This window comes from Sander vitreus, chromosome 3 (assembly GCF_031162955.1).
Source record: "Sander vitreus isolate 19-12246 chromosome 3, sanVit1, whole genome shotgun sequence".
In the NCBI taxonomy this organism is placed as follows: Eukaryota; Metazoa; Chordata; class Actinopteri; order Perciformes; family Percidae; genus Sander; species Sander vitreus.
In genome coordinates, this window is record NC_135857.1 from 4,763,712 (window position 1) to 4,788,701 (window position 24,990).

General features: G+C 40.6%; 2 protein-coding genes across 2 annotated transcripts in view; one reads left to right on the plus strand and one right to left on the minus strand.

Moving 5' to 3' along the window:
• maml2 (mastermind like transcriptional coactivator 2) overlaps positions 1–4,335 on the plus strand; it is a 45,115-nt gene extending 40,780 nt beyond the window's left edge. The window contains exons 3-5 of the mRNA XM_078245791.1: positions 2,355–2,519; positions 2,641–2,749; positions 2,837–4,335. Coding sequence (XP_078101917.1) covers positions 2,355–2,519; positions 2,641–2,749; positions 2,837–3,681 — 1,119 coding nt within the window. The 3' untranslated portion in view covers positions 3,682–4,335. The remainder of the gene's footprint in view (positions 1–2,354; positions 2,520–2,640; positions 2,750–2,836) is intronic.
• A 5,405-nt stretch (positions 4,336–9,740) lies between these two features.
• Positions 9,741–24,990, minus strand: part of yap1 (Yes1 associated transcriptional regulator) — a 30,685-nt gene continuing 15,435 nt past the window's right edge. The window contains exons 4-8 of the mRNA XM_078245793.1: positions 24,434–24,547; positions 18,479–18,636; positions 15,462–15,589; positions 14,100–14,212; positions 9,741–10,623 (exon numbers count right to left, since the gene is read on the minus strand). Of these exons, the coding sequence (XP_078101919.1) occupies positions 10,388–10,623; positions 14,100–14,212; positions 15,462–15,589; positions 18,479–18,636; positions 24,434–24,547 (749 nt within the window). The 3' untranslated portion in view covers positions 9,741–10,387. The remainder of the gene's footprint in view (positions 10,624–14,099; positions 14,213–15,461; positions 15,590–18,478; positions 18,637–24,433; positions 24,548–24,990) is intronic.

The following is a 24,990-nucleotide window of genomic DNA, read 5'->3' on the forward strand; positions in this document are numbered from 1 at the left end:
CAAACTGAGAACACTGTGTTTGAGTTATTAACTCATCTCTTAATTACATTTTTAACATTCATTTTCACAATGGGGATTATTCAAAGGCATCCTTGATAGATTTATACATTTAATTGTATCTATTTATAATTCGAAGCATCTAAATGATTCATGACAAGTTGAGTCATAACAAAGAATTTACAGTTTTTTGTTTTTCAATCCCTCTAGCGGTACACAATAATAATAATATGCTTGTATTTTTAATTATACCTAAACATTTACATTCAGATTCACAGACAATAAGCGTAAGACAGTGCTGTTAGATCAAGTGAAGACAGACATTTGGCAGCAATTTCATCATCCCAGTGATTCGCTTCAGCTAATACAGATTTCCATTTAAATGCTACACAAGAGCTTGTACTTTGCTCACTGCAGAACAGAGTGCTCTCCTTACTGAAAATGCAGCACCCCAACTTACAACTGCAACTTAAAATAAAGGTTTGCTTGCAGTAAATAATGACTCCTCAACTTTTGTTGATGATCTTGTGGCACCACATCCCTCAGTTAGGATAAGAGTGGGGCCACGGGGGTTGAGCCTACCAGGTCACTCCGCCAGTGCTGTGAAGGGAGTACTTGTTTCCTGGGAAAGGGAGCCGTGGCCAAGTCCAGATGCCGAGGCACTCCCCAGGGACAGTGTCCTGAGTCCAGACTGGAGGAAGTGCAGTGTGAGAGCCGGGAAGGCTGGGCCTGGATCACTGTCAGCTGCCTGCAATGCCGCAGGATGGGAGACTAAATCACTCCGCTCCTTCTCTGAGGCCTGGGCCACATGTGGTATTCATTAACAACAAGCTTGTGAAGAATGAAAGAGGGGGGGGGGGGGCATGGAAAACAGCTTCATGACACATTGGGATGACAGGAAGGATTACTCAGTTGTACATGCTAAAACACCCCTCATTGGGTTTTTCTTACAACAAAGATGGAATAAGCCCTCTCCAGTGTACCTCTGTAGGGAAAATGTCTTTGATGGTCACAATTTCTCACAGTCTTGATAACTGGATACAGTGAATCAAAGCCAGTGACTGCTTTCTGGAGTAACAGGAGAAAACACTGTTGCCATGCTTGGTTTTCTGTGTGGGTTGAAGTCGGCGAGAAGGCGAATATTAGCTCATGTGAAATGACTTGTGACTTCTGATGAGTTTCAACTTCCCTCATTTTCCAACCCTGTCTCGTTAGTTCTCCAAATTTCAGCCCCATTCATTATCACACACACACACACGCACGCACACACACACACACACACACACACACACACACACACACACACACACACACACACACACTTCCCTCTCTATTTTCTGTTTTTTTTTCTTCTCTCTGGGTCCACAAAGTCACCACCCTGTAGAGATTCATCCTCTGCAAAGAATCTGTCCTCTAAGTTTCTGCTAAATGCACTGTTGGATTTCTAATCCATTTCACCCTGGGAAACATTTTAAGTCAACACAATGACTGACATTGTATACACAGCGTGTGTTGACTTGGATTTGGTGCACATTAACCTCCCTTATGACAAATGCTTGCACTTGGTTGAATCTTGAGCATAGTGAGAGTGTCCTTGTGTCCGCAAGAAAGATAGGTTTTACTTGGAGCGCTTGGATGGTCTGCACAGCTGCCTAAATAAGCTAAGAAATATGCATTACAAGGACATATAACATCTCATACACCCGTGGTGGTGAAAGCTTATCTGCAAAAGCATACGTTCAGGACCAGACTTCAAACCAAAAGCTAGTTTGGCTATCTCAATTTGGTTTGAGTGCTGCCGACTACAACATTTTAATCAGTGTGATAGTGTCAGGAGCCAAATGGGTTTCTAGTGGATAGAATGCCTCCCTGCCAAACACAACACAGTGATCAGTAAAGGAGAGCTTATTAAATGGAGGTAGTCATGGTGCTGGCGCTTAACTCCCCATTGGCACACATTTCCTGCTGTCTCAGGGATTCTTTCCACTCTCTTTAGACACAATTATCAAGGGAGAAGCAGGCCTTGAGGAGGGTTTGAACTCCCCCCTCCAAAAAAAGCCTCTCTCCAAGTCTCCCTTTTTCATCTGCAGAGGGAGTAGCCTTGACCACATTCTGGAGGTTGAATAGCATCTTTGAAACAGATCTATGATGTCTTGTAGAGTTTCGCCCTCTAGCGGTCAATTTATATTATTGCATTATTTTAGTTATTTTATTTAATTTTTTTTACATCAACAGCTTTCCCTTTGGCTCCCATCTCTAGGCGTTAATCAGAGAAGAGACAAAAAGACGTATTTGAAAATGAAAAAAGTAAGTCCATTTACATTAATGTTTTACCGTCATATGTCTCTTTTTCTAAGGGTGTTCCTCCTGGCCCGAGGCTCCCCACTAATGGAAGCTTAGGAGTCCTGTCAGCCCAGTCCCAGCCACAGCCCCCAGCACCCAACAACCAGCAGAAAGGCCCAGCCAAAAGTCAGGCCATGCAGAGACAGCTTAATCAACAACAGCACACCATTGGCAATTCAGTAAGCTGCATCTTACATCATACAGCTTTCGCTAATTAATAAGCACTTCAGACTGTGAGAATTTGGTAGAATTGATCAATCACATAACCAGTATTCCCAACTTTGTCTTTCCTTTTTCAAGGACAAAGACAATGCACATGATCAGTTCAATCGTCATCTCACAAGACCGCCGCCTGATTACAAGCAGTCGAGAAGTATGGTGGGAGTTCAGCAAGGAAACATCTTCACAGGTACTGTACAGTTCTTAGAAGTCAGAAATGCTTTACATGCTGATGAGTGACCATACTTATAATCAGTTTTGCTTGCTATCTCTTTAGGTCCAAACTCATCCCAGTCTTCCAGCAATGGCCCTGAGAATGACCTCCAGTCCATGCCTTGTCAACTCCCCAGTGGGTCTGGTCCAAAGATGATTCCTTCACCATCGGACCGCAGATTTGGTATCGGGACAGATTGCCGTCCGAATTCTTGTATCGGCCCATTCCAGCAGCGTAACAATCAGAATCGAATCGGACTAAATCAAAATAAAGCTAGGTTCCTGGGGCCGAGCACGCATGGGAATTCTTTTGGGATGAACAATGTAGCAGGTGTACAACACACAAGAACGACAGCTGACCTGCATTCCTCAGGGGTACCAGGACAGGCTCTCGGAGGCTTGATGAAAAATGTCAACATGGGCTGGGGCTCAGCCAACAAGCAAGTGACAACTGGACTTGGTGTTAGGGGGCTACTCAATCCTCTACAGTCTCAGGGGGCGCAGCTGGACATGCCAAACCATCCGTACCAACAGAGGCATATCGGCCCTCCCAACCAGTTAGCACCAGACATTGGGATGCTCCCTCTTAACCCTTCGATGAGAGACACAGGCCCACGGTCAGGACAGCCAATGATGGGGTCTCCATCAACAGTGGGAAACCTGAACCAGGCCTCTCCTGAACAGAGGGTACCAGCAGGCAACTTTGCAGAGCCCAGTCCCAGCTCGAGCAGCTACCAGAATAACCGGGCCAACCGACTGACCTTTGACTTCCTCCCCGAGGGAGACAACACAGTTCCAGGGATCAACACAGACTCAGACTTCATAGACTCTCTCCTCAAGTCGGGCTCTGGGAATGATGATTGGATGAAAGATATAAATTTGGATGAGATTCTGGGGAGTCACTCTTGAATTTGGGTCACAGATTGCTAAAAATCAACCCGCTACTTAAAGTATAGAGGTTATGGATGTAAGGTGCAAGGGGTAACATTTGTAAATAATGTTAAAATGGAATTTTATAAACTCATATTATTTGTTATCCAAGTATACTGTATTGTTTTGTATTGCATTTACTGTGAATTGAATTTGTGTTCTGTCCTTAGTACTCTGCATATTTTATTCCTGGTATATTGGCCAAGAAATAACTTTTCTTTGCAGTTACATTTTTTGTGGTCTGTTTGTCATACTCATGCTGTAGTGCTGTCGTATAAGATACAATATCAAATTCACACTGTGAAAAGAAAACATCGCTGTGTTGCTTTCAAGTTCATCTTGGTATTCCAAGTTACATTTCTAAATCTGCATCCAATATTTAGCATGATACGGTATTTACAATCAGACGTTTTGCTACCATACACAGAATCTTGCCCCAACAAATGTTTTCTCACTTATTGTTTAAGCGTTTTCATCTGTGGTAGTTTTTGATGCAATTTAAGTAATGTAACCATTCTTTTTTCATGTGGTATTTAATAACTATTGGGATAGTAATGAGACATTATAATACATGTAATTAATAAAATGATTTGAAAAAATGAATAAATAAAAAGTTTTTGTTTTCTTCTTGAAGAGATGCTTTGTTTTTGCCTGATCTCTGTGGCTTATACTATATTATTGAAATATAGTTATTGTATGACAAGTTATTATGCAATACCTTTTCAAATAGCTGTAATTTGTTTCTTAGTTAATAAACAAAAAAGTATGTTGTGATGCCAAAATACATATCAGTGACAATTTGCTTTAACTCTCAATGATAGCTAAACTTCATAAGCTTCTAAAACAAAATGTTTGGCACTGCCTACCTCTCAGCATGAAGGACTTTTAATGAGTTTCAACAGTAGAAACTGCTAATATCTGTAATCCAATGGCTCATGAGGTTGAAAAATAATCCATGTGGACATTTGTTGTCTGGTTGAGTAACAGCACCCTGTAAAAAGAAAATGGTCCATTCCATGCCCTGTCAGAATGATTTGTAGAGAAGTGCACTGAATATCTCAAAATATATGAATTTGGTAGAATGATCAGTCACATAACCAGTATTTGTTCCAGTCAAATACAAAGTGTTGTTGCAGAATGTTCTTTTCAGATCCAATCTCCTTGCACCGAACATGAAATAAAAACTCATTATCTTTCACATCCCAAAACATGTAAAAGGTTTGGGTTATTTATTGGTTGCAGCGCACTTGTGACACAGTTTGGATCTGGCAAAGACCAATGTTCCTTAACAAAGAATTACACAAACATGGAGGTCTAGAGACAAATGTAGGTTATTGTTAAGGGAATATTACACTTGTTTGTATTTTTGTATATTTTGTAAATGAGTGTTTGCACTGTCATACATTATAAATGTATATACAGCTTGCCCTCCATTTTTGTAAGCCAGTCTGATAAAAGACTACAATACCCTGATTGTATAAAAAGCTCATAGTATGTCGGAAAAAGTGATATAAAGTCATAGTATACTATGTCAAAATGTCACAGTATAGTAAGTTGAATAAGTGATTAAAAAAGTCACAGTATAGTATATTGAAGAAAGTCAGGAAGAACATGCAAACTCCATACAACAAGGCCCAGCGAACTGGGGATCGAATCCTGCAGTGCCTACTTGCTGGTGCTAATTGGAGCAGTGCTAACCACTGAGTGACCATGACACAAATATAATATTTTGAAAACAGATTTAGCATAGTATGTTGAAAAAAAGTCATAGAGTATATCAAAAAAGTGATTAAAAAAAAAGTCATAGTGTAGTATGTCGAAAACAGTGATGAAGTCATAGTGCAGTTGTCGAAAAAAGTGATAAAAAGTCCTAAAATAGTATATCAGAAAAGTCATAAAAAAAGTCACAGAAAGTCTGTAGGAACATGCAAGCTCCACAGAAAAAGGCCCAGCCCGGACTGGGGATCAAACCAAGGGTCAGAGACAGCAGTGCCTATTTGCTGGTCATAGTATATAGTATGTAGAAAGAAGTCGTAGTACAGTACTTTTTTCTACTTACTATACTATGATTTATTTCGACATACTATACTATGACTTTTTATTCATAGTCTACTTTTTCACCACTACATTTCAGAAGGAAATATTTTACGTTTTACATTAATATACTAATAGTAATAGACTTATTCACCTACATTTACTGCTCCTTTAAAAGTATAGAAGTGTCAACCTCAAATCTTTATTAGATGTTCAGCATCTAATCTTGCTGCGGTATATGAGAAGCCTGAAATGATGTTTAATGTTGTATTTATCGCTCACAGAGGGACAGAACATTAGAAACCTCTCAAGAGTGAACTGGGGATTGATCCTTCAACCTCAGATTGTGAAGTATACATTGAGTCAGCTCCTGCCTCCTCATCTGGGTAAGCTATTCCCAAAGCTTTCTTTACTTTTGTTCCTTCAATCATTTGTTATACAAACCGACAAACGGACACAGACCTAGTGGAGGGGTGTACACCTTTTGACATACTACACTTTTTTCTTTATACTCTACTATGACTTTTGTATTCATACTATACTATGACTTTTTTTATCACTTTTTTCGAGATACTATACTATGATTTGTTTCAACATACTATAATATCACTTATTTCGATATACTATACTATGACTTTTTTGACATACTATACTATGATTTTTTCATCACTTTTTTCGACATGATAAACTATGCCTTTTATCTCTTTTTTCGGCATACTATACTTTGACTTTTGTCTTTATACTGTTTTTTAACACTTTTTTCGACATACTATACTATGACTTGTTTCAACATACTATAGTATATAGTCATAGTATATATAGAATGTCGAAAGAAGTTATATTATAATATAACTTCTTTCGACATTCTATATATACTATGACTTTTTTTTGACATACTATACTATGACTATTTTTGACTTTTTTCAACATACAGACATTTCAGTATGACAAAATAAGTCATAGTCTCGTACATCGAAAAATGTGATAAAACTCCTAGTATAGGATATCGAAAAAAGTCATGGTATAGTATGACATTTTTAAAAAATAAAAAAATCATAGTATAGTATGAAGAAAAAAGTAAAAAAAAAAGTTATAGTATAGTATGTTGAAAGAAGTCATAGCATAGAATGGATAGAATATTGAAAAAAGTCATGGTACAGTATGAAGAAAAAAAAAACGTTATAGTATAGTATAGTAAGTATAGTATAGTATGTTGAAAAAAAGGGATTCAAAAGTCATAGTATCCGTCATAAAAATGTCACAATGTCTTAGTGTAGTATTAATGCTGCAGCTGGTGTTTAATCTACAGCACAGTTTCATATTTTATAAATTCATCATATGTTTTGTTTGTAAAAGAAATGTAATGGATTACAGTATTTCCCTCTGATTAGTGGAGTGGATTAATTAGTGGAGTGCAAGAAAAAAATAATAAAATGAAAGTAAAATAATCAAGTAAAGTGAAATTACCTCATAACTGTACTCAAGAACAGTACTCGAATATACTTTCCATCACTGATTTGGAATGTTTACTGTCACCTAGTGGTCACAGTGAGGAACTGCAACGCATGAGAAGCACTTCCGGTGAATAGTTTCAAAATAAAACGTCATAAATGGAATAGAAAAAAATATTCTCTACTTTTCTCGTCATGGTGGTCACAGCCGAAGACAACATACTGCATTGACTAATACTATTATTAATTTGCTTATGCTATATATATATATATATATATATATATATATATATATATATATACACACACACATTGTATATTAGCATTCTTTCAGAAGTTTCAGGGTTATTCTATTAAATCTAGGTCATACATTTAATGTAAAATTGAGAACCAGCTATTTTATGAGATCACCGTGAGCACAACAAAAGCTTATAAAAGTAGGTACAGACAAGAATATCCTATGTATGTACATTTAGAATTCATTATTGGAATTATAAATGGTGAAATACAATACAACACAAGGCAAATATTACCACAAAGTATATACTTTATTTCAGGCCAATTTCAAAGTATCATATGAAGCAAGATATAATGTAACAGAATTTGTTCTAAAACACATGCACATATCTATCAAAAAAAAAAAAAAAAAAGAACAGATCATTACTGAATATAAATTCATTTCATGTGCATTTAGAAAACTCTAAATACAAAAATCCTTTAACTTGTGTGATTAGTTCTACTGTTACAATGACAGTCAACAGCTAATACGCTCTGACAATTACACACTAAGTAAGCATAAAATCAGGTTTGTGTGACAAAATACGTCATTGCATCAAAATGAAAAATGAAAACTCTGTAGCCGTGCAATACAAGCACTGTAGTGTACCACTCGTTTTAGTTGCATTGTTCTCACCAACACTGTTTATCCACCGTAAATCCATCAACACATGATTTAAATGATCAATAAAATCAAAACTAAAAACAGGTTTTTTTCACACAGAATAAAAAAAGAAATAAAAAAAAAAATTGTTCATGATCTCTGATCTACAAAAAAGAAAATCATTGTTCCATCAAGTTATTAATGCTACCAATGAAGTATTGTTTGGCAACAGAATCAGTGTGACACCATGTAAGGGCATGCAGTTCCTGCAGTCATGGTGTAAACATGAAAATAATGGGATTATGGAGAGAATTGTCAGTGTGTTGTCTCCACTGCGGCTGAAGCAGTTTTAAACTCCGAGATAATGTAAACATGTGAATCACGTGCTTCTCTGTTCTGAAACCTCATCCTTAAAATCTCAGGGTTAGTCACTCATAAACAACCGTCTCGTCTAAAAAATAAAAAAGAATCTCTCAGCTAGACCTATTCAGACATGTCCATTAACACTTTAAACCTACATCATTTCCTCATTAGCTTATACAGTGTGTTCATACAGAGGCTGATTTACAAATCAAACCGTTTTATGGACTCGGGGAAAATGGAAGCGAAAAATAATAAGTGTTAGCGTCATTACAAAAACATCTTTGGAATCTGCCACAACAATTCCTGACTTGAGATAATAACTGATTGTTTCTTAATTACTTCACACACAAAAAAAAATAAAAAATTCAACAATCCGCGTAACTCACCGCTGTCAGTCAAACCCTGGCCTTCTACACTACCCCTCAACATGACTCTTTAAAACCTGCTTTAACTTGTCCCAGCTGTTAGTCTCTAAACCCCTCATTTCAACACACAGCATCGCACAGAGGGGTTCCGCTCCCTCCTTAGGAAGACCGTTTCAAACGTTGTTTCAAACATTGTAACTCTTGTGTACTGTATGCTGCCACAAGATTGAATTGATCGAAGAGCTGTAGTTTCTGTTCAGCCAAAAGATCTGCCTTTTTGGTTAATGTTTAGGGAATATAGTAAAAGCTGCATGTGATCAACAAAGACAATAACACTAATATGTATATAGTAAATCACAGAGACGAGAAGAACATCAGCTAAATGGTTAAAAAAACGCCTAACTGAATCATTCTGTCTTGGCAGACTTCATCATTTGTGAAGCGTTGTGCTGTGATAACAGTCGACCCGGTTAAAAATGCATTAAGTCATCTATTAAAGAAATTAAAAACAAGAGGCAAAATGCCATTTGATCTAAGCTATCATAAGATATGCAGTAACCTAAAAAATAAAAGAATACTATTAAAAGATAAAACAAAGCATGAATCATGAATTAGGCTTGGATAAGACTGAGATACTTAAAGAAGGGTTTTAAAAAAAAAAAACAGAAATCCCTAAATCCCCTTATAATGTGTTTTATAAAACAAAAATACAATTTTGATTATTGAACATTAGATAGAGGAAAGTGTGGCTGATGTAAATGAACACAGCCTAATGCTTATTGCTGTTGTTACAGAAACTTTGTAATTGTTCGTGTTGCGTCTCAAAAAATACAACCGAAGGCACTTGATCTATCAAAGGTTTAACTTAGACTTGCTGGCACAGCCAAGCAGCAATGTAGTCGGTCCCCAGGATCCACCCCCCCCCCAATCCCCCCTCACCCACCCACCCAGCAAAGCTAACGTGTCCAAACTGGGCCTCACGTTACCTTTGCTCCAAATCAGTATTGTTCTTTATGCTTCAAATACATCATTTTTGGTTGCTCAGGCTCGTTGAAAACGCACACAAAAAAGAAGAATAAAAACATACAAGGCCAAATATAAAGCTACTTAAGCTAGATGCAATAGTCCCAAATGCAGTTAAGTAGTGCTGCTTTATGCTATGTTGCAAGAAAAAGAGGCACCAGAGCCTCCGGGTGATGTCTGATGATGGCAGTCCTTGCAGGAGAGTGCATGCACCAGCTCAGCTCAGCTATGAGGGGAGACTGGGGGGGGAAGGAGCAACCCCTGCTCTAGGGAAAGATGCCCTAGATTCACGGACAGATCTGTGAAAGATTTGGGGACCCTTGTGTAATTGTCTGTTCATGGGCCAGCCTTGAAGACACAGACAAAATAAAGAGATAACACACCAGTGAAAAAGAAAAGAACAACACTGCCTCAGAAGAGCTTGGCCTTACACGGCGAGCCAGAAACAGAAGTCCAGAGAGGCTCGCTGAAATGTCTTGTTTAAAAGCATCTGTGACTCCTTCAAAGAGTAGAGCAGGCAGCAGTTCAGAGTGTGATGAGAGGAGTACGGAGCGCCCTGCTCGGATCTTCTATAACCACGTGAGGAAGCTCTCCTTGTCAATCTTGGTAGCTGCCAGCACTGTCTCCATGTCGTTGAGGATGTCGGAGCTCAGGGCCTCCTGGAGACTGGGCATCAGCTCTTCGCCCTCCACCGCCATGCTCTCACTCTCCAGGGTGCCCAGGTCCACGTCTGTTCCCGGGATGGCGTCCAGGTAGTCGGGGAAACGACTGGGCTGTGATGCCATGGAGGGTGGGAGAGAGTCCCCTAACAGACAGGAAGAAGAAAAAAAATAAGTCATTAAAATGACTTGACTAAGCAAGCATGTTTTAAAGATAAGGACAGTGGAGTAGAAGCACTGCTGGGTCTTTGTTGTGATCACATACAGACACTTTGCTGATTGCAATAGCACATATGTTGTTTATAGACTGGAGTGCCCCTGTTGTTTCTATGTAGGCCGAGTTGCAGAACATAAAAATGCCACCCGAACCAGGAATGGTTATTATACTACAGCATTACATTATGTGCAAATGGTACATCGCAACCCTAACACACTGAAAGTCATGGTGTTAGAAGTGGTTGAAATGGACATCAGAGGGGGCGACCGCCTAAAAAAAGAAATAAAAAAAGGATTGTACAGCTGAAAGCAACAAAATACCCCAGCCTCAACGATGAGAAAGACTTTTCTCCTTTTCTGTGAAATATCACTACAGCAATACACGAGAAAAGAATTGTATTAAATATGTGGAACTATTCATTTGTAACTCCTGCCCTCATCTCCTCCTCTCTCTCCTATTAGTACAAGCATTTTGTAAGAAAAAAAGGGACACAAATTGCAACAGAAAATCTGACAAATGTTTATTCCTCATAAAAGGTCTCCTCTATAATGTATAAAAAGTCCTAAGAAATCCAAGTGGTGGAAAGTATTGAAAACCAATGCATGGGAAAATTGGGTCCACAAAAAAAAACATGTAATACCTTATTATTGTCTTAATGTAAGTAGTCCACTGGGGAAGTTTCATGGTGATATCTGTTAGTTAAAATAGTTCCCTAGCCCGACCAGGCTCCTCTCCTTAACCTGTCTCTCTTAATTATGCTGTTATAGTTTTAGACTGCCGGGGGACTTCCTTTGACACACTGAGCTTCTCTCTCCTCTCTCATTCCATTTGTGTGTCCCAGAAATGCTTGTTACTAACCAAACTCTGGGGAGCTTATTCCCCGGAGTCCTTATGTTTTTTTTTCGCCCAGCATGTTTCCTTGGATTAGGGTGGCACCAAAATCATGGTTGCATCTGTCGCCGTGGCCCTGCTATGCCCCGTTACACCCTGCTTCGCTCTGCGAAGTGTCCTGCTACGTCCTGTAATGCCCTGCAGTGCCCTGCTATGCCATGAACTACTACAACTACTATTTCTAGTCACTGTTCCATTATCTTTATTGTGACCGTTATTGCCACTATTCATCACACCCCCAACCGGCACCGTCAGACACCGCCTACCAAGAGCCTGGGTCTGTCCAAGGTTTCTTCCTAAAAGGGAGTTTTTCCTCGCCACAGATGCTTCTTCATCTTGGGGGAGTTACTATAATTGTTGGGTCCTTATGTTATAGAGTGTGGTCTAGGCCTACTCTATCTGTAAAGTGTCTTGAGATAACTCTTGTTATGATTTGATATTAAAAATAAAATTGAATTGAAATTCCCCTATTCACCTGCAGTGTCTCCCCTTAACATGGGCTGCAATGGGAAATTGGCATCACCGATTTCAGTATTTTTCAATACTTTCCACCACTTGGATCTCTTAGGACTTTTTATATGTTATAGAGGAGACTCCTCCACCTCCTTCTTTCGCCTGTCTATTGATGATGTAACACTTCCTTTTTTTTGACCAGTAGGCTTGCACATTGACAGAGAACCACACTACCCCTCCACTGATTAGTGTAACACAATATAGGTGTGCAAGCTACTGCTAACAATTACCCTGAAGGAGACACGTCGTTGCAACATGTTGGTCCTTTTAAATGCACGCAAAGGCGTTTTTCATTTTGTCACAAACCCTACAGTGTGCCTTAGATTGTTTTTTTGAAGGAGACTTGCATTTCAGACCAGATTCTGCACATGATGGAAATAAGCTTGTTTTGAAGATTTTGTCAGCTTGGTGCATTACAGTAAAGACAATAATTGAAGTACATTACTATTCCTTTTTGTACAGACTGTAATTATGAGCAGCCAAGTGAGTAAAAAAACAAAACCCTTACAAAAGACTCCTAATGGTAATTACCAGCAGGAGATTTGGGGGATTTCTGACAGCTACGACGCTGGAAAGAACTGCGCAATATCAACGAGCCAAGGCTAAAAAGCTACTTTCATTATCAGTCATTGTAAGTCAAAAGTACTATTAACACTACTACAGTCGATTCAGGTTTGTTTTGCAATAAAGTAGTTAATCTGAGCAACCTTTCCCATGTACAGTATGTGAGTAGCTAGAGATGCAGGTAGAGATGTTCCAATACCGATACCAGTATCGAAAAAGCCTCCGATACCGCCTAAAATGCTAGTATCGGTATCTGAAAGTCCTGGAGTTTATGCACCGATCCGATACCACCTAATTTGGCCCTGAAGAAAATCTACTTTAAAGTAGTTTACTTATGTTCTTTTTCCGTTATGACTGACTGTCAAACTGGATAATAAAAGAAAGTTCGACGGCATTTATTGTTTGCGTTTGCTCATGTTTCACAAAAACTTTGAACCTGAGCCAGGCCGTACAACAAAGACAGAAATCATTTCACATCCAGACAGATAGATAGTAGTATACAGTTGTTAAAACATAATAAAATATATGACACACTGGTATTGAATTAGTACTCGCTTTCGGCCGATACGCATGTTCAGGTATCGGAATCGGTAAGCAAAAAATGGTATCGGACCATCTCTAGATGAAGGTAACCATCTTTGAATAATAATCCCATGTCGTTAACAACAGGATACTTTCCTGTTCTTCCTATTCTGCAAACATTACTACAATGTGGTGTTATACAAGACTAAACAAAAAAAAAAAAAAACAGATCACCAACTACAGAAACTTCACATCATTGCTTATCCAAGCAAAGAGCTGTCATAATACAGACCACACTGACTACGTTTACATGCACATGGTATTCTGGTTTTTGCCCCTATTCTGAAAAAGACAATTTTCCGACTAAGCTGTTTACATGGCTAATGAATGAAGTGAATATATATTGAATATGAATATTCCACTTATACTCCCATTTACATGCAGCCATGTAAATCAGAAGTTTGTTTGACCGTGCAAACAAAGCCTCCCTCTTTCATCGCTTCAACCACCTTCTAGAAAAGGTCGGTGTTGCGATGTTTGCGCATATCCAAAAAAAGGGCATGCATCTCTACCGCAGCCATACAAAACAACCCACATAGCCAACAACCATAGCAACGCACAGAGCTGACCGCAAGCCGTAAACAGGCAAGAGGCCGTAAAATGTCACAAACTGCATTTAAAACCCTGATTAGGACGCAGATTCTGAATGCGCTGTATACATGTCCAAAGAATGCCTCTAAAACCTGAATAATACCGGCATATCCCACGTCTTAATCAGGAAATGCTATATTCGGAATGCTGTTTACATGACCTGTTTCAAATTGTGAATATTGTCCTTTTCGAAATAATAGTGGAATATTAGTGTACATGTAAACGTAGTGACTGTCTGACAAGTGATCGTGTTTCCAGCCTCACCTGTGTCCATCTCATCCACACTGTTGAGGAAGTCATCTGGAGTGCGAGGGACGCTGTAGCTGCTCATACTCAAGCCGCTGTCTGTGCTCTCATCCCTGGAGTGGTAGGTCCCGCTGAAACATACAAAAATAAAGAAATCTGGGTTATAAACTCTGCACAATGGCTAATAAACATCACAATTTCCATCAAACCTCAAGAAAATAAAAAGCTTTTCCGCTCAGCAGAGTTTGTGGATGACCTTAATGACCCACACTGAACTACTTTGAAAGTGAACTCTGTGAATCTAATTAACTGACCCAACAATGCAAACACACTCAGTTATTAAAAGCACACAGGCTGAAAAGTAACAGTGTGGCCTTAATTCCCTCAGGGACCTTCTGCACACATCCGCAGTTTCAGCAGTTTCATCTGTTTAAACGACTATGGTGACCAAGCTTTCCTTTTCTCGCCCTCTATTGCAGAATATGGCAAAAAGAGCAACGGTGAACGGGGCAACAGAGAGACAAAGAAGCAGAGAGAAGACATTTGACAAGCCTATACTAATTAGCAGAGGAAAAATATGTAGGCAGAGTAAGGCGGAGGCAGGATGAATGAGGCCATTGTGAGAGTAGGGGAGGAGGGGAGATTAGGTTGGCCTGTCTACTGACTGGACCACATGTTCTCATGGCCTGCTTGCTATTCAGCCCTTTCCTCATTTCATCCGCTCACAGAAAAACTAGAGCTTGAACTGCTAGCAATGATTTCCCAGAATGCCATGGAGCAGCATTCACCAATAGTTAGAAAAACCTCCTGTCCTGTCCCTTCCAAAATTAAAACTTGCACTGTTGTGTGACGGACAATACTTTTTAACATAAAACTGAACATGTGTTGCTGCTTTGGCACTTTAGGCATATTAATTATGGTATATGGCATTGTGTGTATTTCTGGTATATTTTTTACGTGTCAGAACTACTCCTCGTGGTTTTAAATTGCCCCCAGGGGATAAATAAAGTTATTTGAATTTAATTTAATTGAACTTTTTAGATCTAGTGTCAGTCCATGGGGTAGTTTTGCATCTTCACTACTTGAATTGTGGAAGTTGTCCATCTCCAATTTGAATAAAAGTGTGTTTTTTTTACAGGTTACATCACCGTTTAGGTTCGGATTGCCTTTATTGCAGCAGTTGGACACCAGAGGTCCTCATTGTGCACAGAGCTGCTGGTGTGAATGTGACATTACCATGTGAGGAGGGTTAAGCCCCGAGACTGGCCTTCTGTTTTTACTCCTTGTGTATCTCGGGGAGCTCTCACCAGAGCTCAAACGGCCGAGTCTGATGAGCCGTGTCTACATACGGGCTACTCCTGGGCTCTGTATGAAACCAACCTGTTGAGGAATGGGTCAGAGCTGTTGGTGGTCATGGTCCGGGCATCCTGGGCCATGGGGGAAGACACAGGGTTTGTGCTGCCATCTTGATCCATGCTGGTAGGCAGCTGATTCCTTATAGCGAGCTCCTGTGGACGATAAAGCACAAAACCCATGAGCAACACAATGGACCCCACACCTAACCCCAGAAGTTAAATATACACAGCTACAGCTTCATTAAGTAACGATGTAACAACTGTCTTTTAGCCCTGCTGCTCTGCTGTCGCTGCAGAAAATGTTAAATTAAGGAATTACACACAGATGGTGCTCTCCATTTCTGCCCATACAGAGTGTCAAATTACATGAGGGGCCGACAACAGTTGGAGACAATTGTGTTCGACACATGCTCAGATCATGCTCTGATCAGATAAGGCTACGGATATGAAGTCATGCTGTTCTTTTTCACCTCCTTCCCCTAGAAGTCCTCGCAGGAAGGTGAAGTGACTAGACCAGTGTTACCATTTTGAGATCTCATTCAATGTTTACAGGGTCATAGACGACAACAGAGGCAGCCAATAGGATGGGATGTTTTTTAGTAAGGATGTAAACTTCCTGCTAGACACCTTAAGTGTTTGGTATGAGTTTTTAATCAGTCGTGGTGGAGCAGAAATGTATACTATTTGAGGCAAAAAGATGGATAAAAAAAATTATGTTTTTGTTTTTTCATCCTTTTGTTTTTATTTCCGCTATGCTCGCAGCAGTGCTTGAAGGCGTTCCCTCCTCCAACGACTACATTTATCCCAGAATCCCATGCGCACATGTAAACAATCTGGTTTTGATTTAGAGGGAATATGAGGGCTGTGTACTGTAAACAACCTTTATGGTTTTATCGGCTTTCTATTTGTGCACGACTGAGCAGCGTCAGCACTGGACTGCCACCAGCAAGTTGCATACATCGCCAGCCGTTCCTCATCATATTTCTGCCATGTGGAAGCCATTTGGGTGTGGCAAGTATTGCCCTAAAGTTGAACTCCCTACATAAAGCATATAGCTTGCACGATTGCAAAACTTCCTGCTATAATCATGCTCTCCTATATTTGCAAACAAAGAATGGTCTCCGTATTCCAAACATCTTGTATCTGAGAAGTTACAGGAATTAAGGGTTTACTGGAATACGGTCTATGTAGCCTGATAAGAGCGCTTGAAATGTATACAGTCTGGTCTGCAATTCGATCTCCTACTTTTATTATTTTCCATTAAACTCCTTGTTTAACTGGCGAACATGGGTGTCTGGAGTTTGGATAACTAATATCTTTTTCTACATATGCATGCACACAAACCAGGAGAAATTTACGTAGGAAGGCAGGGAATAAAATTTTTTTACTCTAAAACCTTTGTTTAAATGCACAAAACACAAAGGCGTGTAACAACCAAGTTAGAAACCAGTTTAAGGAGCTCAGGATTCTCCAGCAAAAATCTATCTGTTCTAACCATGTTTCTCTTAATCCCTTACCCCATTATGCAAACCAGATTTCTCCCTCACATGACGTTTCAGAAAGTCGACAATACCCAGGTTACTTAAAGAGCAATTATAGGGTGTAGGGTATTTTCTAACATAGACCCTATTTTCCCATGCATTGGTGTCTAAGTGACTAACGTGAACTAAAATCTTTGAAATCGGTCCGGTGTTGAGCGAGAATGCTGTAACCGGCAGCCGCAAACCTGGCTGTTGTGTAATGTGTGTAATGTAACCCTTTCGCAGCAAATGTGCATCGTTAATTTCGTCCACTTAAAGTGCCGTTTTTGCCACCGACCGGCTCAGGTTGTTATTCTTAGTGTCTGGCAACATTATGGAAAGGATCTTTACAGAGATAGACCTTTTTTTTTAAAGAGTTTGTTTAACCAGAAACAGCCCTGAAATCGTCATCGCCAAACTCACCAGACTCCATTTAAATAAACAGTACTTTTAGCGTGTATAGAGCCAGCATATTTTCACATGTTAATGGGTGAATTAAGGGTTTATTTCAACCAAACCAGAGAGGTGACGGTTGGAACTGTGGAAAGACGAACCAAGACGGCTTTTGATAGTTTTATTTTTGTCGACTGTGAATGAAGTGTGTTTTTACGATGCGCAATTGCCCATTACGTTACATTGCAGCTTGTCTTGCTTAATACCGAACAAGTTTTAAATGTTGTTGTTCCCATCAGTCACTTAGACACAAATACATGGGAAAATAGGTTAAAAAATACCAACATTACCCTTTAAGCATACAGTGCATGTGTACATGACTTTCAGTCAGGACAGTCCAAATATTCTTTTTCCCTACAGTCTGCTCAGGTCACTTCCTACACTGTGAACTTTAAACAACCCACGGGAATGGCGTGGTAAACAAAGTCACCAACACCCTCATTCATAATCATAAAGCTCTGTTTCTGCTAAACTGACACGGCCTTGAGTAAACTACTGCACTCGGTTGCACCAACCCTGTGTGGGCGGCACAGTGACGCGTCACAGTTAGGAAGTGATAAAATGACCACTTATGACTCACGGGACTTCATCGCAGGGTGGTGTTAACAATAAAGACCGATCAAAGGGGCTGAAGATCCATCGCTATACCTGTAAATTATGACTCATTTTTAAAGGCCTATCCAAAATGTACATTAGGTTTTATTTACAACATTAACATTCTGCTGATGCCCTCATTCAACTGATGAGGAGTTAGGGGTCCAGTGTCTTGCAACTACACTGTGTGTCACATAGTGAAAGTATTGTATTTTCCGAGATAATTTTTTGGGCATTTTTAATGTTAATCTTTGACAGGACAGCTTAGACGTGAAAGGGGAGAGAGAGGGGGAATGACATGCAGCAAAGGGCCGCTGGTCGGATCCGAAACCCCTGGCCGCTGCGTCGAGGACTGAGCCTCTGTCTATGGGTGTGCGCTTCACTAGGTGAGCTACCCAGGCGTCCTGACCTTGTGATGTTTTTGATACAAGCCACCGTACTTGCCAAAAGAAATGCTTTAACTGCGATTACTGACCTGTGGTCTCTGCCGAAGCAGCTCCTGTTGCTTCAGCCGCAGCCTTTCCTTCTCGATCTGCTGCAGTCTCATCTGGTTGTTGCCTCCCATGATTCCGGGAGGAAGCTGCCCTCCCTGCTTTACTGGAGCACTCTGGGAGATCCTCTGCTGGTTCAGGGCTGCAAAAGAGACATATAGGAGTTCAGATATGTTGCTATTGTATAATATGTAGTGCTCATTTTAAACTTGGCATACAGAGACACTAAAATGGTACATTTAAATTTTGTAAAAAAAAATGCGACTGCAAAAGAACTAGAGAGGACAAGGACAAACTGGTGGTTCCAGCTTTGTCTTCCTTCTGTGGGGAAATGTCAAAACCCAACAGCAACATTTCTTTGGGGCAAACAGGGGAATAATCTGTGTCACTACACCCTGAGGAAGGCTCAAACCGACACACGTTTTGAAATGTCTTGCCAAATGAATTAAAGATATGGTTTTTGTGACTTTTCTGGTCATAACTCTTCCTCCTCTTCAGGAGAAAGAAAATCTGCTGGGTCTCGATAGGACAGCTTTGGCTTTTGCACCCCCATTCTATGTTTAGGCTAAGCAGCCAGCAGACAATATTCAATATTGGATGTATAAATAATACATATACTGTATGATCTCCAGCATACTATAAATACACTAGCGTGTAAATACACGTTTTAATGCCTGGCTGCATTTAAATGCCTCATGACAAGACTGACAACATGAGCGTTTTGTAAAAGAGCCAGTGCAGCAGGTTGTGTAGGGCGAGGGGAAGAAACAACCCCTGTTCCTGTAAGACCTGATCCCTTCCCACTCACTGACTAAGACAGGCTTTGTTAGTTTTGTACATTGCATCAGTTATGACTTATCCTTTCATTGTGCGTTTTGTTTCCTTCTAAACAAATCACAGATTATCCCTCAAGACTGCCTGCCTCCTTGCCCGGGCCTGAAGGGTCCGGTGCGCAAACCAGACAGTTGGAAATAGACCTGGATCAGGTTTTGTAAACACTGTACCACTATCAACTTTAGTTTCGAAGATCTTTTACCCCAACAAATGTAATTGGATTGTGCACGAACAAGCTAACTACATGTTTACATTATCAGAACAAATGGGTGCGTGTTGAAAACACAGCTGTTCCCCAGTGAAATCTTTGTTATTCTTTACTCTAGCAAGGGTGGGAATGAAAAACACGAATATAAAGCCACAGCAAATGTATGCATGCAAAGTAGGTCACACATTTTATCACTATAGTAAAGAAAGAGAAGCAAATGCGCTTGACCACGAGGGGTGGAACAATAATGTAACCAATGAGGAAAGGTGTTTGCTTATGCGCTTGGAGCACCAACCAAAACAAAGCCTTGACAGGGGAAAAATTTTCATGGGGGGGGGGGCTGCCTCTCTGTGCTGTCCTGCCCGCCCCCGGCACCTTTCTCATCACCATTCAATCACTGTCTGTTTACACTATCTCAGGAGCTGAATGAACCGCGGCTCAGGGCTCTCCATGGGAAGCTCTGGAGGACCCGCCCCGCCCTGCCTGCCGTCTACCCCCCTCCCTCCCTCCTTCTCCGTCCCTGCTGCCTCCCCCAACAACCCCACCCCAGCACATAACACATGCACAGAAACACACACAGAGTCTTGGAGCCACTGCCGCCACCTCTCTCCCACACACATCAACTGAAGCCATGGGAGAGTGTTATTTCTTATCTTTGGCAGATACTGAGGCCTTTTGTGGCTGGATCACTCCACCATCAGGGCACCATTAGCTGTTTTCTAAGGTGGAGGTGCTGCACATGGGCCATGTCAGCAGCTTTGAAGCAGAGGCATATGGAGAGAGATTCACCGATACAGATCGATCAGTTGCCAACTATTAAGTTAATGAACATTTAATTAATAAATAAACTATTTTGATAACCGTTTAAATCAGTTGGAGTCATTTTTTTCTGAATAGAAAAAATGGTAAACGAATTCTCTGATTCCAGTTTGTTAAATGTGAATACTTTTTAGGTTCTTCACTCCTCTGTGACAGTAAAGTGAATATCTTTGAGTTGTGGACAAAATGAGACATTTGAGGACGTCATCTTGGGCTTTGGGAAACGCTTGATCGACATTTTTCATCATTTTAGGACATTTTATAGCGAGAAAATAATCTACAGATTAGTCGACAATGGAGAACATCGTTAGTTGCAGCCCTGTAATATTGTACTCATGTATTATCGCTAATAGGAAGTCTGACAGGACAAGAAACCACAATCAGACAGCTAAACCTGTTTGGGAGAGAATGTAAATACTTGTAACTTGACTTGTTTTACTACAGACTACCGGTTTCATCTTTAATCAAACTTCCTATAACATTCCACAGCTGTGGATAAAATGCTGTCTTGTTTACAACTGTCTGATCGTCTGCCTGCTGGGGTTTCTTGCCCAAACTGACTTTATTGTATTGATACGGCCATGTTCCCAGATGTAAGCAATCACTACGGTGAGTACAATGTTACCATAGCCTATAGAAACGACGGCCAAAACTATGTCAATAAAACCCGAGTTGAAATCAACTGGAATGTTAAGTTGTGAATTTTGAAAGAAGAGTATGCATTAAAAAAAGAAAAAAACGAGTAGGGCATGCGATACACAAAACCGTATGCTGGCGACTGCAGTCTTACAGCTGAGTTCCTACTGAACCACCAAGTCAAGGACTCCCCCTCACAGACCAAACAGATAACAGTAACCAATGTTACTGGAGGAACTATGCACAAACAATGAGCATATCGACGCAGGGAATTACATCTGCGGGTGAGATAGGAGCGAAGGACGGGTTCAGCTCAGGGCCAAAGTGATAGCATAAAAAAGGAGTCCAGGCCTGTGTGTGTGTATGGTTTTGGAGGGGGTGGTTGAAGTCAGCAGCACATATGGGCGGTGATAGCTGGTGGGCCATGCAGATAAGAGACAAGTTAATGCTGTCTGCCTTTTGTCTTCTTCACGCACCCCTGCAACACAACGAGCCAGCAACACAAGCCCTTATCAGCCGATCACACCGCCAGGCTTATTACACCACAAGATCACCTGGGGCAGGTTAGGGTGGAGGGTGTGCCAGCTTGTGGGAAGTCGTATGTGACCAGGGCACAGCTCCTTTGAAGGGTCTGTAAATATTTGACTGCTGTTGATTTAACAAGTAAAAGGCCCCTCGGGAAGGTGTTGTGTTTTTAGCGTTGAGATAAGCAAAGTGGAGAAACAGTCTGGATGTGACACAAACACTGTTTTATCATCGTGTACAACAGTAAGGTCTGAGTAAAGCCAGCAGTCTGTGTTGACCTGACTCGGCATGGCAAGGAGATGGGAAAAAAAAAAACGGAGTCAGCCAGGAAATATCAACAGTGTAGGCCGGCCCAAAGGGGAATTATTTACACAACAGGTTCAAATTGGAAGCTGTGTTGGATTTAAGCAATGTCGTGTTATTAATAAAAGTTTTCAAACCTAATCAAACTGAAATGCCAAAAATAGCAATATGATGAGTTTTTTTTAAATCACTTCAACTTCTGTTAAAAACACCTGGAAAGTTTCCCCGTTAAAAGGGTCAGTTCACCCAAAGTAGTCAACGGAGACTTCTTCAGTAGGAAGTGGCTCCAATAAAATCTGTTCAAACCGGGGTCAGCGAGTTATCTAAAGTAGAAGTGACATTGTTTTTGAAATAACAAGTTGCTGTTTCCCAAATGTAATTTTCCAACACTGTCCACATAAATAAACACCTCTAGGGGTGAGTGAGAAGATATGAACTGACCCTTTAAACTGGCTCACTGCTGCCTCATCACACTATGCCAACTTTTTTCTGACAGCAGAGGCAGAAAAATATCACATGACAGATAACGGGTTTGACAAACAGCTTTACATTAAGGCGTCAAAGCAAAACATCAAACTCCCAGAAGAAATCTGTCTATATGTGCACTCCAGTATCCTACTAGTATGTTTTCCCCTGCTGTTCCTCCAGACTAGTACGTACAGAAAACAACATATCCACATAAAGCCCTTTCAAACTCGGCCACAGTGCACTCATGGCCTGTTCGCTGTTCACCACCTCCTTGGATCTTAAAGAGGATGCATGCTTATCCCGTCGGCATTTTCCCTCTGTTCCTCTGTTTTTCCTTTCTTCCCCTTTCGCCTTGCCTCTCCCTGCCCCCCCACCTCCCCTCTCACATTGGAGTTCCTTGACTGAAAAGGTCTGGAACAGATTAAGAGTTGGACCACAGAATAAAGAGGCCTGGCAGAGATTCAAGTCTGTCTGGAGCAGAATGGGGCTGTGCCTGCACTGGGCCTCACGCAGGGGAAAGCCAGCCGCCAACAGGCCTCAGTTAAAGGCGCTCTGCTGCTTTTCTTCTCAAAGCTCAAATTAGCCTCCATTATCAAAGCAGCTGGCTTAGGATTGGAGACCTACATAGCAGCAGTATAGATGCTTCTGAAGCTGAGCAGCCCATTTCTACGCACAAATGTGAAAAGAAATATGACTGGAAATAACAATCCAACAGAATCATAAGAATACGATTAGGGTTTTCCTTCCAGCACCGAGCCACACTTGTGAAATATCAAGTAGCAATCTTTCTAAAAATCTAAAAAAGGGATCAAAAAGTACAAACACCAGCACGTTAGCGACATAAGTACAGAAATGATTGTTTCCAATGTGGAACAAAATTAGGTCTGATGGCACATAATGAGTTAACATGATCTCCTTCTCCCTCTCACTGGCTTTCAGGGGCCCAGCAGCCTTGTGTGTTCAAGACTTAGAAATCTTCAAAGAGCTCCGCCGATCAGAGCCGCCATCTCTTCCCAGCTGCTCCCCTCCCCTTACAACTCTGTTTTGAACTTTCCTGCCTGCCTTCAGAGTGGGACTCACAATTGCTTACAGAAAAAAAAAAACTGCCCTTTAAGTACCCAGGCTTGATAAAAAAAAAGTAAAGATAAAATTAAAGAGGATAATAGGCTGCGTGCTGATTCACACATGTTGCCTTTGTGAACCGGGGCGAGCTTCCCTGGCGAATGCTGCTATAATGAAGGGATGGCACCTGAAGCGTGAATGAGTCAGAGTGACATATGCGGGAACCCTTCATCTCTGGAAGTCTTCCTTTGCACAGGAGGATTAGCTCATTCCCATGGCCACAGAGACATCTCAACACATGTACCAGGTCCTGTCACTAATTCACCAACCCTGGCCACCGCACACTCAAAGCTAACTGTCAAACCGAAGCTTGGCCCGGGGGGGATTAATGGCCAACTCAGCTGTTGCTCCAACACTAAAATGGCTGACAAAAGGTTAGGTGTGGATTTTGAATGGGTGGGGGTTCGGTGAAATCGGATTTCAACAACCAATGGTATGGCTAACTTGGTCACTCCAAAACAATGTAGTGCGGTTAAAATGCACAATGAATCACGCAGAACTCAACTCACTATTACAATTGTGGTGATATTTACATCTTTTATGGATTAGCCAGAGCTTTCTACTGGGGAAAGTCACAAAAACCACATGTGTAAGAAACTCTTCACTGTTGAGGCAGTTCCTGTTATAACTCTCTTGTTCATTTGACTTTAAAAATATATATATATTTTTTTAAACTCAAGTAGCTACCCTCAACATTTTTTTGCACATCCTGCACTAATCCATATAGCCTATTTTTCTTTCTTAATGTTATATAGTTACATGTATGTGTCATTTGTTTCTGCATTTATTGTTTGTTAGTTATTTTATTTGTTGTATGTTCAAAAAATGTCTTATGTATGCACCATCAACCAAGGTAAAGTCCTAGTAAGTGCTACTTACCTGGCAATACATCTTCTTTTTCTGATTCTGATTACAATGACCTCTGGTTGCCCAATAGTAAACTGCCGTTATTTAATAAATAGAACATTTTACTTCAATCAAGAACTGAACTGAGACCATGAATCCCCGTCTATAGCAAACTCACCAAAGCGTGGGTCAAGTCGTGGGTCGAGCCAGGATGTGGTCTTGTTCTTGTGGTTGATGTAGTAAATTTCTCCCTCGGATGTAATAGCTTGTTCCCAGCCCTCAGGGAGAGGACCTGAGGGGTGACAGGGGAAAATAATGTTGGAGACATGCCGGGGGTTCCCTCACTGCTCAGAGTTTGATTTTCTGTCATAATTGTGCAACATATAGCAACATTACTCAACTATAATACGTAATTGGGCATAATTACAGCATACTGTAGTTAGATTAGCTAGGAGATAGATATATATGTATAGGAACTGCAAAGATTAATCGACAGGTTGTCAACTATTTATTAATCGCCAACTATTTTGATAGATTCATCCGTTTGCATAATTTTTTTTTATGGAAAAAGGGGGAAAAATCATAGTTTCCGGCTTGTTAAATGTGAATATGTTCTAGTTTCTTCACACCTCTGTGACAGTCAACTGAATATCTTTGAGTTGTGGACAAAAGGAGACATTTGAGGACGTTGTCTTAGGCTTTTTGGGAAACCATAATCCAGATTTTTCACCATTT